The sequence below is a fragment of the Daphnia pulex genome, chromosome 8, assembly GCF_021134715.1.
Source record: "Daphnia pulex isolate KAP4 chromosome 8, ASM2113471v1".
In the NCBI taxonomy this organism is placed as follows: Eukaryota; Metazoa; Arthropoda; class Branchiopoda; order Diplostraca; family Daphniidae; genus Daphnia; species Daphnia pulex.
The window spans coordinates 10622854-10635367 of NC_060024.1; the positions used below are offsets into that span (position 1 = coordinate 10622854).

Sequence of the window (12514 nt, forward strand, 5' to 3'; positions counted from 1 at the left end):
CTATTGTCGGACATGAAAATAATTAAAAATTATTGGAGTTCTATTGTCGCGTAGTGGAGTTCTACTGTCGGGCACTGGAGTTCTTATGTCTTTGTAGTTCTGCTGTCACAGGAGTTCTACTGTCGCATACAAAGAAATTTTTAAAAATTATTTAAAATATTGGAGTTCTTTCGTCGGTGGAGTTCGCCTTTGGAGTTCTACGGTCGCCCTACCTTAAAAACCAATTAAAAACTGATTAAGAAAAGGTCCCACTTAACTTTAGCATGGTTAAACTTGAATCCAACTCTTGAATCTTGAATTCAAACCCTTGAATCCAACACTTGAATCCTCTTCCCTTATCTCTACTCTTTTTTAGATTGCGTAAATGACAAACACTATCGGCGGTACTGGAAAATTGGAATGAGGAAAAATATTTTATGTTAAAGAATACAGCATTTTGTGGAATTTTTTTTTAAATGCCACTCAAGGTTTCATAGTTACTGAATAACTTGAAACCTATTGTTGCGCCTTCCTTAATATACATATCTTGGTACAATGTTACGGTATGCACGGCATTGAGTAACCAGGAAGTTAAATTTTTTCAAGATAAATTCGAGAAAAATTGTTGATCTGTAGGAAAATATCACAATTGACAAACAGAAAGCGGCAGTAATTTGTATAATTAATATTCCAATCTAGACATTAGTCGATAACTCATTCTTGTTTTTATCAGATACGGATAGGAAAGAAGTACTTTCTTGCCAATGTATAAAAAGTAAATAATAATAAGAAAAAAACTGTACAGTTGAATTTTAAGGAAGAAGAAGCCAACAATCCATCGTGTCAACATTTTTATGGCCTATCACCCAATTTCATTGTATAACGAATATAACAGACTTATTTGCGCAGGCAATTCTTTCCGAAAAAGACACTCAAAAGGAGAAGTAGAAATAGAACAAAACATTTAAGTGAGCAGTAATAAATTGTCCTACGCCAGAGAAACAAAAAGTGGGAGGCGGGGGTTAAACAGGGTAAAGTAAATCCTGTCATAATCGAAATAATGTATACGTCAGCTTCAAGCAATTAAACGTCAGTAGAAATAGACTTGAAATCGTGAAAGCGTATAAACAGATATTCAATAAAAATCCCCACTAGTGTAGCCATTCCAGTCGTCTCCCTCAGTGGTTGTGCCATCGTTTAGAATAGCGCCTTCTTCTCCGCCGCCATCTAAAACGTCTTCAAACAAGACCTGGTCCAGCGCTGATGACCAAAATAAGCAAAACGAAATGTCATTCCTGCTTCATGATGAATACCGCGGGACAAAAGTATGACAAATTTACCTTGAAAGACCTGTTCGACGCGTTTCATAACCTTGAGCGTGCCAGACAACTCCCTAGAGCTTGACCTCCCTGCTGTCATCGAGTGAATGGGCGATTCCGAGGCGCAGTCAGACAGGCGGTTAAGGGCATCGTCAATCAGGCCCAATCGTTCCAAATCGTCCACATATTGTGGCCTAGTCAAAGACAAAGAAATGATAAGATTACCAAAACAGGACAAAGCCAACGGAACAAAAAGAAGTTGGAACACACCTTAATTTCCTCATTAGGCTCTCGGCGTTTGAGCGTATTTTTGCTGACATTCCGTAGATTGTAGAAATGACCAAGTTGTCCAGTGCTTCTAGTTTTGTGCGTGCTCGTAAAGACGAATTGGAGGCCGAAGTGCGCATCAATAGTCCGTCTTCCATGTACAACTAGATACAGCGAAGAATTTCGTTAATCAACATTGACAATCAATTGCCTTGAAATCTAGGATGAAGAAAAACGTAAATCAAAAGTAAATCATACCTTTCTTCGGGGGGATCCGGGACTGGAGGTTAAGTCCACGTCATTGCTCATGACGCTGGCCAAGTCGCTGAAATCGGCAGGCAAACTGGGTGGAGAATTGTGCGAACTTGTTTGCATCAGGTTGAGACCCATATACTTGCGGGTGGTCATCGGACTGGGTTTGGGGCTTGCCTTCTTTGGTGGACTGTAAAGCATTTCGTTCTCGTCGTCCGAGCTGGAAATTTGCCATTTGGCAATTCAAATGAAATTGCGACCAAATACAGAAACAGTAACAGCAAAACCAACGCTTGCCTACCTGTAAAGTAGGGCGGAGTTGTGCATCGACGAGGGCTTGTGATGCGACGTCCTCCTACTGTTATTGTTATACTTCGATTGCTGCCCAGCGGCATCCATCCCTGCGGAACGAGCTTTTGAATTGTTCACGCAAGTGAAGGAAGCGGAACGGATGATTGTTCGGGGCGGCGGACTATAGGAAACGAAAATGAAAAATTGTCAATTTTTGGATCCGATTGGTTGGAAAATGAAACAAAACAACACACCTGGGACTTTGTGACGACGGGCTGCTAGCCATGCTTGTCACGGTACCAATCATGCTCTGGCTCATGGTCAGCGTCGTAGTCTGGGCCCGTCTAGCAGCTTCCTTTTTCTTGCCTTCAGCTGCAGCTTTCATGGGATCATAGTTCTTTCGGCGTTTCCAGTTCTGGAATTCGGCTTCTTTGGATGATAAGGTCGAGTTGCTTCGGCTCTTGCGAGCACCGGTAACATGAGGCGGTTGCGGAGGAGATGCAATCACTTGCTGCGATGGAGAGGGCATGTGGCCGCTCTGACTCTTACTGACTTTGACTGGCTTGTAACTCGATGGCCCAGGTGTCGCCATCTTTTCCGTTTTGCTTCCAAGACGCAGGCTGAATCGGCCACCGTCGTTGCGGGAAAACGAATTGGAATTTGGCGGAGTAGCTCTAGCACTGTGGGTAGACGTCGCCGACATTTGACTGTTGGTCGAAATCGACGACAACTTCCTGGCCAGTGGGGCAGTTGCAGCAGCCGGAACTTGAGGGCTAGAACCACGCGAAGGTGAATCATTAAGTCGGCGATGTTCCTTGTTGGGAGCCGAGGATCCAACCGCAGACACCGAGGCAGATGAGCCTTGCTCGACGTCCAGACCGAGTCTACCTCTGCGTAAACTGAGGGCTCGGTTGTACCGTACGGCTGGCGCATTGTTCTGCAAATAATGAAATTCCAATAAAATCTTCAAGAGTTCCTTATACGGCAATTGTGAATGAAAACGTGTTAACGCTTACCGGTGTCTTGTGATCCTCGTGAGCGTGTCTTGAACGAGAGCTAGTCTCTCCCGAAGTGAAATCACTGAGGCTGCTATCTGAATGAAGGCTCTTGGCGTCATCGCCATGCAGTTCGTTGTGGATTATATTGGTGGCGGTTGTGGTGGTAGTGGAAGTGTTCATGGCGTTAGTGGTGCTATTATTGGCAGTCATGACGTAAGTAGTTTTGCGGGTAGGGGCTAAAGGCGCCGCAGGTGTAGACGTTACTGGGTATTGCTCGTCCAGGCTGCGGATCTTGGCTCGCAATTGTGCGCTCAGTTTGCGACCTGAAAAGGGGAAACATAAAAAAAAAAGTGAATTGTAATTACCGCAAACAATCAAACCAAATTATATTAGTACTGTTTTCTAGTTCAGCAGGGGCGGCGGAAGAATGGACGGACTGGCGATAGCTGCTGCTACTTCGAGTTTCAGCATCGGATTCTGTACTACTCCGGCCGTCGACTCGAGCCTAGGTGTCGGTAATAATAACGATAATCCAATTACGTCAAAAACCCATAAGCTGCCTGATTCGATTAAGATGGCACAGACCTGCATAGCGGAAACGACTGATTCCGTATCACGTAAGAAAGACTCGGTTTCCAAACTGCTGTCACTTGGATCGGACATGTCACTGGGACGGGGAGAGGAGCGAGAGCGAGAGCTACCGTTGCTAGCACCGGGCGGAACACTCGGCAGACGACGCCGGGGACGTTGTGCCGTCGGAAGCTCAGGCGGAGGTGGACGGGGATGCGACGGAGGTTTGGCTAAGTTGGCCGGAGCGGCCGGGATGTTGAGGTGAGCTAAAGGAGCCTCTTGCTGTTGTGCAACTTGTGCTGCCCACTCGCGGATCCACTGCGGAGTCGATCGGTTGTTGTTTTCAATGGAATCGATTTGGCCAGCTGCCGTGATGGTCGCCAAAGAATCCGACTGAGAGGATAGAGCCCCAGGGGGCAAGAGACCGAAAACGCGATCAATGTCGCGTCTCGATTGATCCTCATCTGGCGACGGACTGTCCTTTCCGATCGTGTACGTGCCCGTCTCACTGGCCGCATCATCACAGCGATCCTCCTCTTCCTCCACCATCTCCGCGGCCGTTTCACTGTCATTGGCGACTTCCGGATGGCGGCCACTCCCCGTACGCCCAATGACACCCATCATCACTTCCTGATGATGATACTCATATCCGCCCTCATCCGACTCGATCGACTGTTGTGGCTTCAACTCGCGGCCCGTAGGATGTGAAGTCGCTCTGGTCGATCCGTTGTTGTATGCGGGCCGGTTGATGCTTTTGACGGGCGACGGTGGCGGAGTGGGCGACGGAGAGCGTCGAGCCAGCGGCTCTTGCGGCGGTTTCTTTCTCAATCCGTTGGATTTGGCGGCCGAGACTTCGCTAGTCCTACCGACCGATGAGTTACGATTGGGATTCGTAATTTTACCACCTTAACATAACAACAATAAGGAAACATCATAAAATAAAAATAAAAAGTGGGATTCAGTCATTGATTTGTATCGCTGGGTACTCACTCTTGGTAACCGCCGCGGAGCGTCTCGGAGTCTCGACGGTCTCGATCTCAGGGCTGGTATTAAATTTCGACAAAGGACTGAGCTGACCACCCAGCCGGTTGCTCAAGGACTTGAGCATCTTGGTCTCGGACGGCTCTGTTGCGGTGCCACTTTCACTCTGAAAGAATACAGCGCAAAGAAAACAAAACACACACACACACCCACAAAAGGCTGGAGTTAGAATAGAACAAAAGAATCCGAGATCGCACTCCACATCATTATGCCAAAATCGACAATTGCCTGCGCAAACATCAACAATAACAACCTGAAAGCCAAAGCAGCACAACAGACGCGCGCGTACAGACGGACTAAGACACGCTTGGGAACTGGGCAACGGGCGAGATCGGACTACGCGACATCCAAATCTCGCTGACCAGTTTTCGTGTGCAAGAGATGGAGAGAGAGAGAGGGAAAGTCACCTTAAAGCTCTGCCTTCTAGCGCACGAGGTAAAAGTTGGTTGGCTGCCAACCTGAACGTACCATCAGAGAACGACGGTCCATATAGAGCGAGATGAAGGTCAACATTCAAACAAACTCAAGCGAGAAAGAGAGAGAGAGTTTGAGAAAAAATGCCTTGTTAATTCCTCCTCTTTTTTTTTTTTAAACATTCTATCTGGTTTAGAGCCTGGCCTGCTGATGACATCATCTTTTTTTCATTCTTACCCTTGAGCCGGGCAGGCCCCATCACGAAAGTCATTGTAATACTGTATATATTTTATAGACCTCCGAAGGGGAAGAAAGTTTTTTTTTGGGAAAAAAAAGAGACCTTAGAAGGAGTTGTCAATGTCGCAATTGAGATTCAATCACCTTCTTAACTTCCGCTTTGCCGGACGGCGTTGCGCGTTTGCCGAGCCCTCCGCCACTGGACGCTGCGGCTAGACGTTCGGCGAATCGTTTCGGGGGCGCTTCTTTCTTCTTGCCGGGCGTGACGTCGCCAAAATCGATGGTGAACGCCAACGGTTCCAACTTGACAGTCTCCGTGCAGCTGCTGCTGCTTTCTTCTTCCTCTTCAACCACTTCTTGTGCCACGGCAGCGTGCTGTTGTTGTTGTTGATGCTGTTGCTGTTGTATCTGTCGTGGTGGGGCCGATTGTTGTGGAGTCACGCCAGGCGAGTTGAGCGAGTCTTTACTGAAATCCAGCAGAGCAGACGACGACTGCTGAACTACTGGAGAGGATTGAACGGCGATTGGGCGTTTCTCTACCGCCATGCACGATCCGGTTTCCGGAATCCAATGACCTGGAAAGGTAAGAGACCATATCCGTTAATGCCTGCAAGTAGTAGTAGATCAACGCATACTATATTATCCATCCGTTACAATCTCCCCCTCCCCCTCACACACGCACTTTGAATTCGGGACCTACGGCGTGACAAGTGCAGCGAATCCGGGACAACTCCCACTGACTGAGCTGCTGTTACCATTATCTCCCCATCTCTTTCTCTTTCCTATTGTTTTCGATTGTACAAGTATCTGTCTGTGTGTGGGGGGCAAAGGCACAGAGACACAGGCCGATAGTTTACAACACTCTCGGCCCCTCCCCTAATCCCCTTCATAGAAAATTTATGCCACGTCGGTTGAACTTAATCAAGAACAACATGAGAAATAATCGAGAAATGAGAGCCCCAAAAGGCCGGATAGCTTCTTTTTTTTTTACGGCCATAATCCCCCACCCAGCGGTGTCGAAACGCCCAGATAACACCCATAAAGAAAAAAGGAAAGAAACCAACTGAACAGAAGAAATAGAAAATGAAATAAAAACCACACGACCGATAGAACCTTTCGGTTCACACTGGAAGAAAAGAAAAAAATAGTGAGAAGAATGGCCTCCGTGAGCTACTGACATACCACCATCGGCACAAGCCGATAAATATATCCGACTCGAGTATATCACCTCAATAAGTAGGCAGAAAGGTAAACAAACAAGCCAGACAAAAGAGGAAAAAAAAAAGGTTGGTGGCTCCCGGGGAAAGAAGCCACCGCCGCCGCCACTGTTGCTGCCGGAAACGGGGTAATTCGGTCACACACACAAAACACAAGACACCAGGAAAACTGATTCTTCCGAAGAAGATAGAGTCGTCAAGAGAAAAGAAATACACGTATGCAAAAGGCGTGCGTACAAAATTCTTCGACCCGACAAAAATACAAGTCCAACCGCAAAACTCGACCCAATTTAATTCGAGACTCTCTTTCTTCTTCGCAGACCGTCACGACTTTTTTTTTTTTTTTTTTTGGTGGAATTTTGAATTTCCAAAACGGATTGAATTCGTGCGTTAACATCAAAGTAGACGATTTTTCCAGTTTTAGCCAACTTTCGTCCAGCCAGGGAACAGCGTTAAAAACAAGAAAAACGGAACGCATATTCGGCCCATGATGAACTCGAAAATAGGGGCGGGTACGGTCACGAGCGTAACAACGGATTAAACCTTAGCAACCTAAACCTAGGCTGAATGCAATCTAAAAACGAGCTTTCAAAAAATTATTCGAAAGGAACTCCCCCACACACACACGTCTAATTATGTTTTCAAATTGAAACGAGTGTTATTACTAGATACGTTTTAACATATACGTTCAGTTTCCCACGCATTGCGGCAGCTGGGGGTAACGCCCGAAGGAGACAAGAGTGTCATCCGGGTGGGCCCTGTTCGACCCTTCTCTCTCTCCCTTAAACATTTGGAAACGGCCAGCATTTCCGGCCGGGGCAACACAAAGTTGGTCGTGCCCTTTGTTGCGTTTCAACCAAATCCTGGAGAGGGTCGCTGATCTTTTTCCAGAAAAGGAAAAATTTAACAAATGGAAAAATCTGAGTTACGCAAACATGGTGGGCGCTGGTACGAAAATGTGACAGGCAAACTTTCTTCGGATGATTTTTGTGTTCTCCCACCTTTTTAAGCGGCTCACTGCATCGCCAAAACGACAAGGAGCGTCCAGCTAACAAGTCCCGTTAGACGACACCACAGGCTAGCAGACAAACAAACAATCACGCACGCACGCTCACACACATACGAACGAAATGGAGGGGGTGGATAGGGGCTCGTATATCCTGGAAACCACTAAAAACAAAAAAAAATGACGTCGGACAGGCGGACGTTGTTCCAAGCTCAAAAGTCGAATAGAGACTACTGCCGAGGTTTCTTTTTCCCGGCCATCTTACATTTCCAGTGGCACTCGCCTGTTGTTTTATCCCACCTCCACCCACACCACCAAGCCCCCCGGTCCGTCCTCTTTTTCGTTTTCTTCTTTCTCGACTGGCAATCACGGCCGTGTAACGACTCACGACTGATTGTCTACTTGCGCCAAACAAAGCCGAGAAACACGGGAAGGAGAAGACAATACAAAAAATGAAACAATTCGTGAAAAAAGTCGTGACTAGCTCTTTCATGGTCGAACTTTGGCTTCCTGCTATCGGTGCCGTTTTTCCTCGATCGCGTGACCTTTAATCATCGCGCCAAACTCAATTTGATAGTTGGTAAAGAAGAAAAAAAGAAAAAGATATTCGGTAAAGGAAATTGCTCACGCTCCACTGCCCTCCCCATATGTTGCACGTACGGTCACGCAAACTCTCCTAAGTGTCTTCTATCAGGTGTTGTGTGCCCAACTGTGCACTCATTTCACAAATTTGGGATTACCTTTTCTGGTGTTTTGTATCTCTTTTCTGACTTTCGGGGGCGGTTGGTGCCAGTGCCAGTGCCCAGTAGGCTTGGGATATTCTTTAACGAGGCCATTCGCACCTTCAAATTCAGAAATTCTCCTTAATGTGCCGATGACTATTATTTCCTAAAAGTTCTCAAACCCACCCAGCAAACGTGAAATGGCCTTCTTACTTTTCAGCTATAAAGCCATACGATCTAATCGCTGTGGAATGACACAATTGAAAGGTGAGATTTTATAGACTGAGCGGAGACCAAAAGAATCCCAAAACAAACATAATAAACCAAAAGAAACATTCTGAATTGATATCCTTGGCTGGCCACGCACAAGGAACGAAAAATTCGGAGAATAATAAACGAAATGCAGCAAGTATTTCTTTTTTTGTTTCTCGTTTTCTTTCACGAAATTGTAGTCGAGTAGAAAGAAGGAAATAACTGGGGCAGGACGTCAACACCCACCGGCGGACCCAGGATGGGATGTTCCACTGGATTTACTCATCGAGCAGCTGTTTCTCTCTCTCTTTCTCTGTCGTCGCTTTAACACTACCACACACCACCACCACCACCGCCGCCACCCGAAATTGTGTAAAAAGCCTACGCGGGAATTAAACGCTTTCTAGATAACAACAGTTACGATCGAAATGACTCCTACCCGTTACTTTTAAGCGCGACGTTTTCTCAATAGAGAAAGGGATATTAACATTACGATCACGGGTTTTTATTGCGCCCAGTCTTTTTCTTTATTCGCGTTTTATTTTAGTTTTTTAGTTGTGTGTTTATTTTATTTACCGGAATTGTGGCTGTCGTAGTTGATGTTGTTCCAGCGCTGGGCGGTAGGTGTCGCACCGGTGAACTCTCCGGCGATGCACTGCTGACAATTCTGATGATTGCTGAACCTTTGGTGCTGGTTCCCGATCAGCGAATCATCCGAATAGGTAGAATGAGCACTTTGAATGCTAGCGTTGCTCATGCTGGTACTCAGGGGCAGAGCGACCACTGGAGAAAGCGATTTGTCGCGGAGGGGCAGCGACAAATTGCCCGTCTGTGCAGGGCTCGACGTGTATGGTGGCGATCGTCTGCTGACTTGAGGCGACAGGATTCGATCCAAACTGGCCTTGCGGATTGGAGGTGAATCCCTAACTGTAAACAGAGTTGGCCATCCAAAAGGAAAGGGTCGGCGTTAAGAGAGAAACACGACGTGAGCTGCTTTCTATTGAAAAGACGGACCTGGTCTGTACTCGAGCGAGTCGGGCTCCTTGCTGTCGTCGTTTTGGGAGTTAGTGGTAGTGCTGAAGCTGGAAACTGGCGTAAAATAATGGCTGGATGCGGTCGACAACTCCCGTAGTAGTAGTTGTTGTTGCTGCTGCTGCTGCTGGTGCTGATGAAGCTCGGCTCTACCACTACTACCACTGACCTGGCTCAGTGGCGAAAGCGAAACGGGTTCTGCACTATTGCCGCTGCAGTGACAAGTGCACGCCATCTGAATTTTCAAATCAAACAAAAACAAAGAAGCAAAAAAAAAATGAAACCCGTTATAGTGCACCTGTTTAGCATAAACAGACAAGTTATTATAGGGTCATTCGACCCTAAGAAGGAAAAAAAAGTTGATAGTCTCAATGGAAACAACATGAATTCCTTTTCTTCGTTTCGCTGATCGATTAATATGGCAAAGAACCGGAAAGATATTTGACTAGAAAGTAAGCGCGTGTAAGAGACAAGACAGGGAAAGAAAAAAGAAATAAAAAAACCTGCACCACAGTTTACCCGCATTTTAGAGCAATCATCTTTTTTTCTTTTTAACATCTATATTTTTCTTGTTCTCTCAAAGTCGGCACCGCCCAATTGGGAACGCTCGTACGGCACAAACACAAATCTCCACTAGAGCAAGGTTTTGAATATTATGACTCGGAGTAGTAGATATAAAGTTGTGAGGCTTTTTTTAAATGCTGCTGCCCGAGTTATAATGTTAGAGTGCGTAGCAAACGGCTCCATTTTGGGTTCGTTTGACGGTCCGACGAGATAAGAAAAAGAGAGAGAGGAAAATCCTGCGGGTAAAGAAATAGTATCGTGAAACGACGCCCGAGGAGAGAGAACGAACGAAAAAGGGAGAGAGAATAGATGAAGATGGAGAGGAGAGAGGTGCTGGATAAGAGGGAACTGAATGAACAGGTACAAGGTCTCCCCCTCTTGCTGGCTCATGTTTTCTCTCTAAAAAGATGTTTGTATTGCCTTTGTGTCTGTATGTTTTTTTCTTTCTTTTGAATACCTGCGTGTGAGAGGGTGTTGCTGGAAGGCCGCGAGAGGCCCAAGGTGTCAGCAGGCCGTCCGCATCAGAATCCATGGCTTCACGCAACTTATTCAACTTTTTGGCAGGCACACATGAAGAATCCGGCAGCGGCGGCGGTTCTGTCGATGAGAAAATTTCAACATCAAACAAACAATCACACTTGATGTAGTAACACAATATCTGTGGTCGGTTTCAAAATGAAAAAACAAAAACAAAACAAAAACACACAAAAAAATAAAACTAAAGGCAAAAATAGACTGTATGGCTAACCACGACTCTCAGACACTTTGGAGTTGAACCCTTTAAAAACCGATTGACGCAGAAGTTTGGGACTTGGAGGCGGTCGGATCACGTTTTGCTCTTGACTCTTCACACCGTTTAACGTCGTTTTATTATTACTGACATTGCTGGGCTGTTTACTGACGCTTTTGTACGACGAGGAATTGGTGTTAAGTATGCGCTCGGGATTGTAAACGTGAACGATCATTTCCGAAATGATGAATTCTCACGGCCATAAATAAAACTGGAAAGAAAAGCACTGGAAGAGAGGCTAGCGCCGGGGACCAAGGAGATGGTGATAAGCGTGTATGAATGAATCGCCGGAGCAACGGAGACTGAGCCGATAGAGCAGAAGAGGGAGAGAAAACAGCTGAGGCTGTTGCAGGTGTGGCCTAGCCATATTCCCCCCCACTGAACGAAGGGGAAATCGCCGACCTTCAAACAAAAAAACTAAAGTAAAATACAGAGAATCACTCCTCCAACCTAGCTAGCATGTCAAGAATAAGAAACCGGTTAGGATACTAATAAGAAAACCGCGGACAAAGAAGGCACTCGCCACTTTCCTCTCTCTCTCTAGACCATATGGACACTTCGACTGATTTAAATAGCTCCTCCTACCTTGGACCATTTACATTGGGTTACATGATCACCAGGGACATAATTATCGGGCAGAGAATAGAGCGAGCCATCCGCTCCACTTTCGACATCGTCAGCAGTTTGCAAAATCAGTTTAGAAATTTGTTGATTACTCTCTATGACGACGTGGTCATTCTCTTCAGTTTCTCTTTACGGTCGCAACACTCTCCTGACACATTGTGTTTTCATTTTCAAAACGCAAAAGGTATGGAGGGAGAATCAGAATATTCTATTTGGTTTAGGCCTGCGACTGGAACAAGGTTTGCATCTCCTTTTGGACATCTCTGATGCACAAGAGCAGCTGCTGAATAACAATGACTCTGAACAAAATCACACAGCCTCTGGCTACGAAAACAGTTGGTGTGACCGTTTTAAGCACACACACTGTGCCAGCCATGAAATACCACAGAATTCTTTGGGATAAAGAGATATGAAGCAAGCTGTGGGCAATTCTTTCCTAAATACATTTATGGCATTGCAACCTGTGCTTGATAAAAGGACCGAGCTGCTGCTGAGACTGCAAGCGAGTTTTAGAAGAATTCCAGAGATGCTGGTTCCTAAGTAATTAAGTCTGCTCAGTCATCCAGAGTATTTCACAAGGAAAATTCTTGCACATAATTGTTAATATACGAAACACTTTTGGTACTCGGCTAGCCAGTTTAATGATGGTTGACAAGGGGGAAAAACAGTAGAGTTCAGCAGCAAAGTTTGGTGTTGTCAGGGTTATCTGTCACACGATTGTAAGCCAAGCTACGGGACCGGCGTACAGGACACATAGATTTGAACTATTTACCTGGTAAAGAACAGAGAAGATGATAAAATGGTAAGCCACTTCAAAACAAAACAGAAGCCGTTGAAGTGAGAACCAAATTATTACATGTTACAGAACTTTACACCTGACGAAGCAAACAGAGAGCAGCCATAGGCCATAGTGGACACTTATGACAAAGTCCAAACTAA

The 12514-nt window shown here is 45.8% G+C and overlaps 1 protein-coding gene across 2 annotated transcripts; it reads right to left on the minus strand.

The window, feature by feature from the left end:
* Window positions 1-640: 640 nt before the first annotated feature.
* On the minus strand, window positions 641-12503 carry LOC124200235 (mucin-12-like). Of its 2 annotated transcripts, XM_046596406.1 has the most exons (16): window positions 12348-12495; window positions 10910-11353; window positions 10619-10758; window positions 9580-9832; window positions 9142-9492; window positions 5513-5943; window positions 4667-4823; window positions 3692-4581; window positions 3503-3611; window positions 3125-3429; window positions 2363-3045; window positions 2119-2289; window positions 1824-2037; window positions 1569-1729; window positions 1320-1492; window positions 641-1239 (listed from the first exon to the last, which is right to left on the minus strand). In XM_046596406.1, exons 2-16 carry the CDS (start codon window positions 11124-11126, stop codon window positions 1115-1117), a joined length of 4380 nt encoding a protein of 1459 aa, XP_046452362.1. In that variant the 5' UTR covers window positions 11127-11353; window positions 12348-12495; the 3' UTR covers window positions 641-1114. The 2 variants fall into 2 exon arrangements, with proteins under 2 accessions (XP_046452362.1, XP_046452363.1); XM_046596407.1 differs by lacking the exon at window positions 10910-11353 and having other exon boundaries at window positions 12348-12503.
* Between the last annotated feature and the right edge of the window lie 11 nt (window positions 12504-12514).

Excerpts from the sequence above, each read along its gene's own strand:
- LOC124200235 (XM_046596406.1), bottom strand. The coding sequence starts at position 11,126 with ATGATCGTTCACGTTTACAATCCCGAGCGCATACTTAACACCAATTCC. Across the intron at positions 9,833-10,618 it reads CAACACCCTCTCACACGCAG|ATGGCGTGCACTTGTCACTG; the intron begins GTATTCAAAAGA and ends TTGAAAATTCAG. Across the intron at positions 4,824-5,512 it reads GCAAAGCGGAAGTTAAGAAG|AGTGAAAGTGGCACCGCAAC; the intron begins GTGATTGAATCT and ends GTATTCTTTCAG.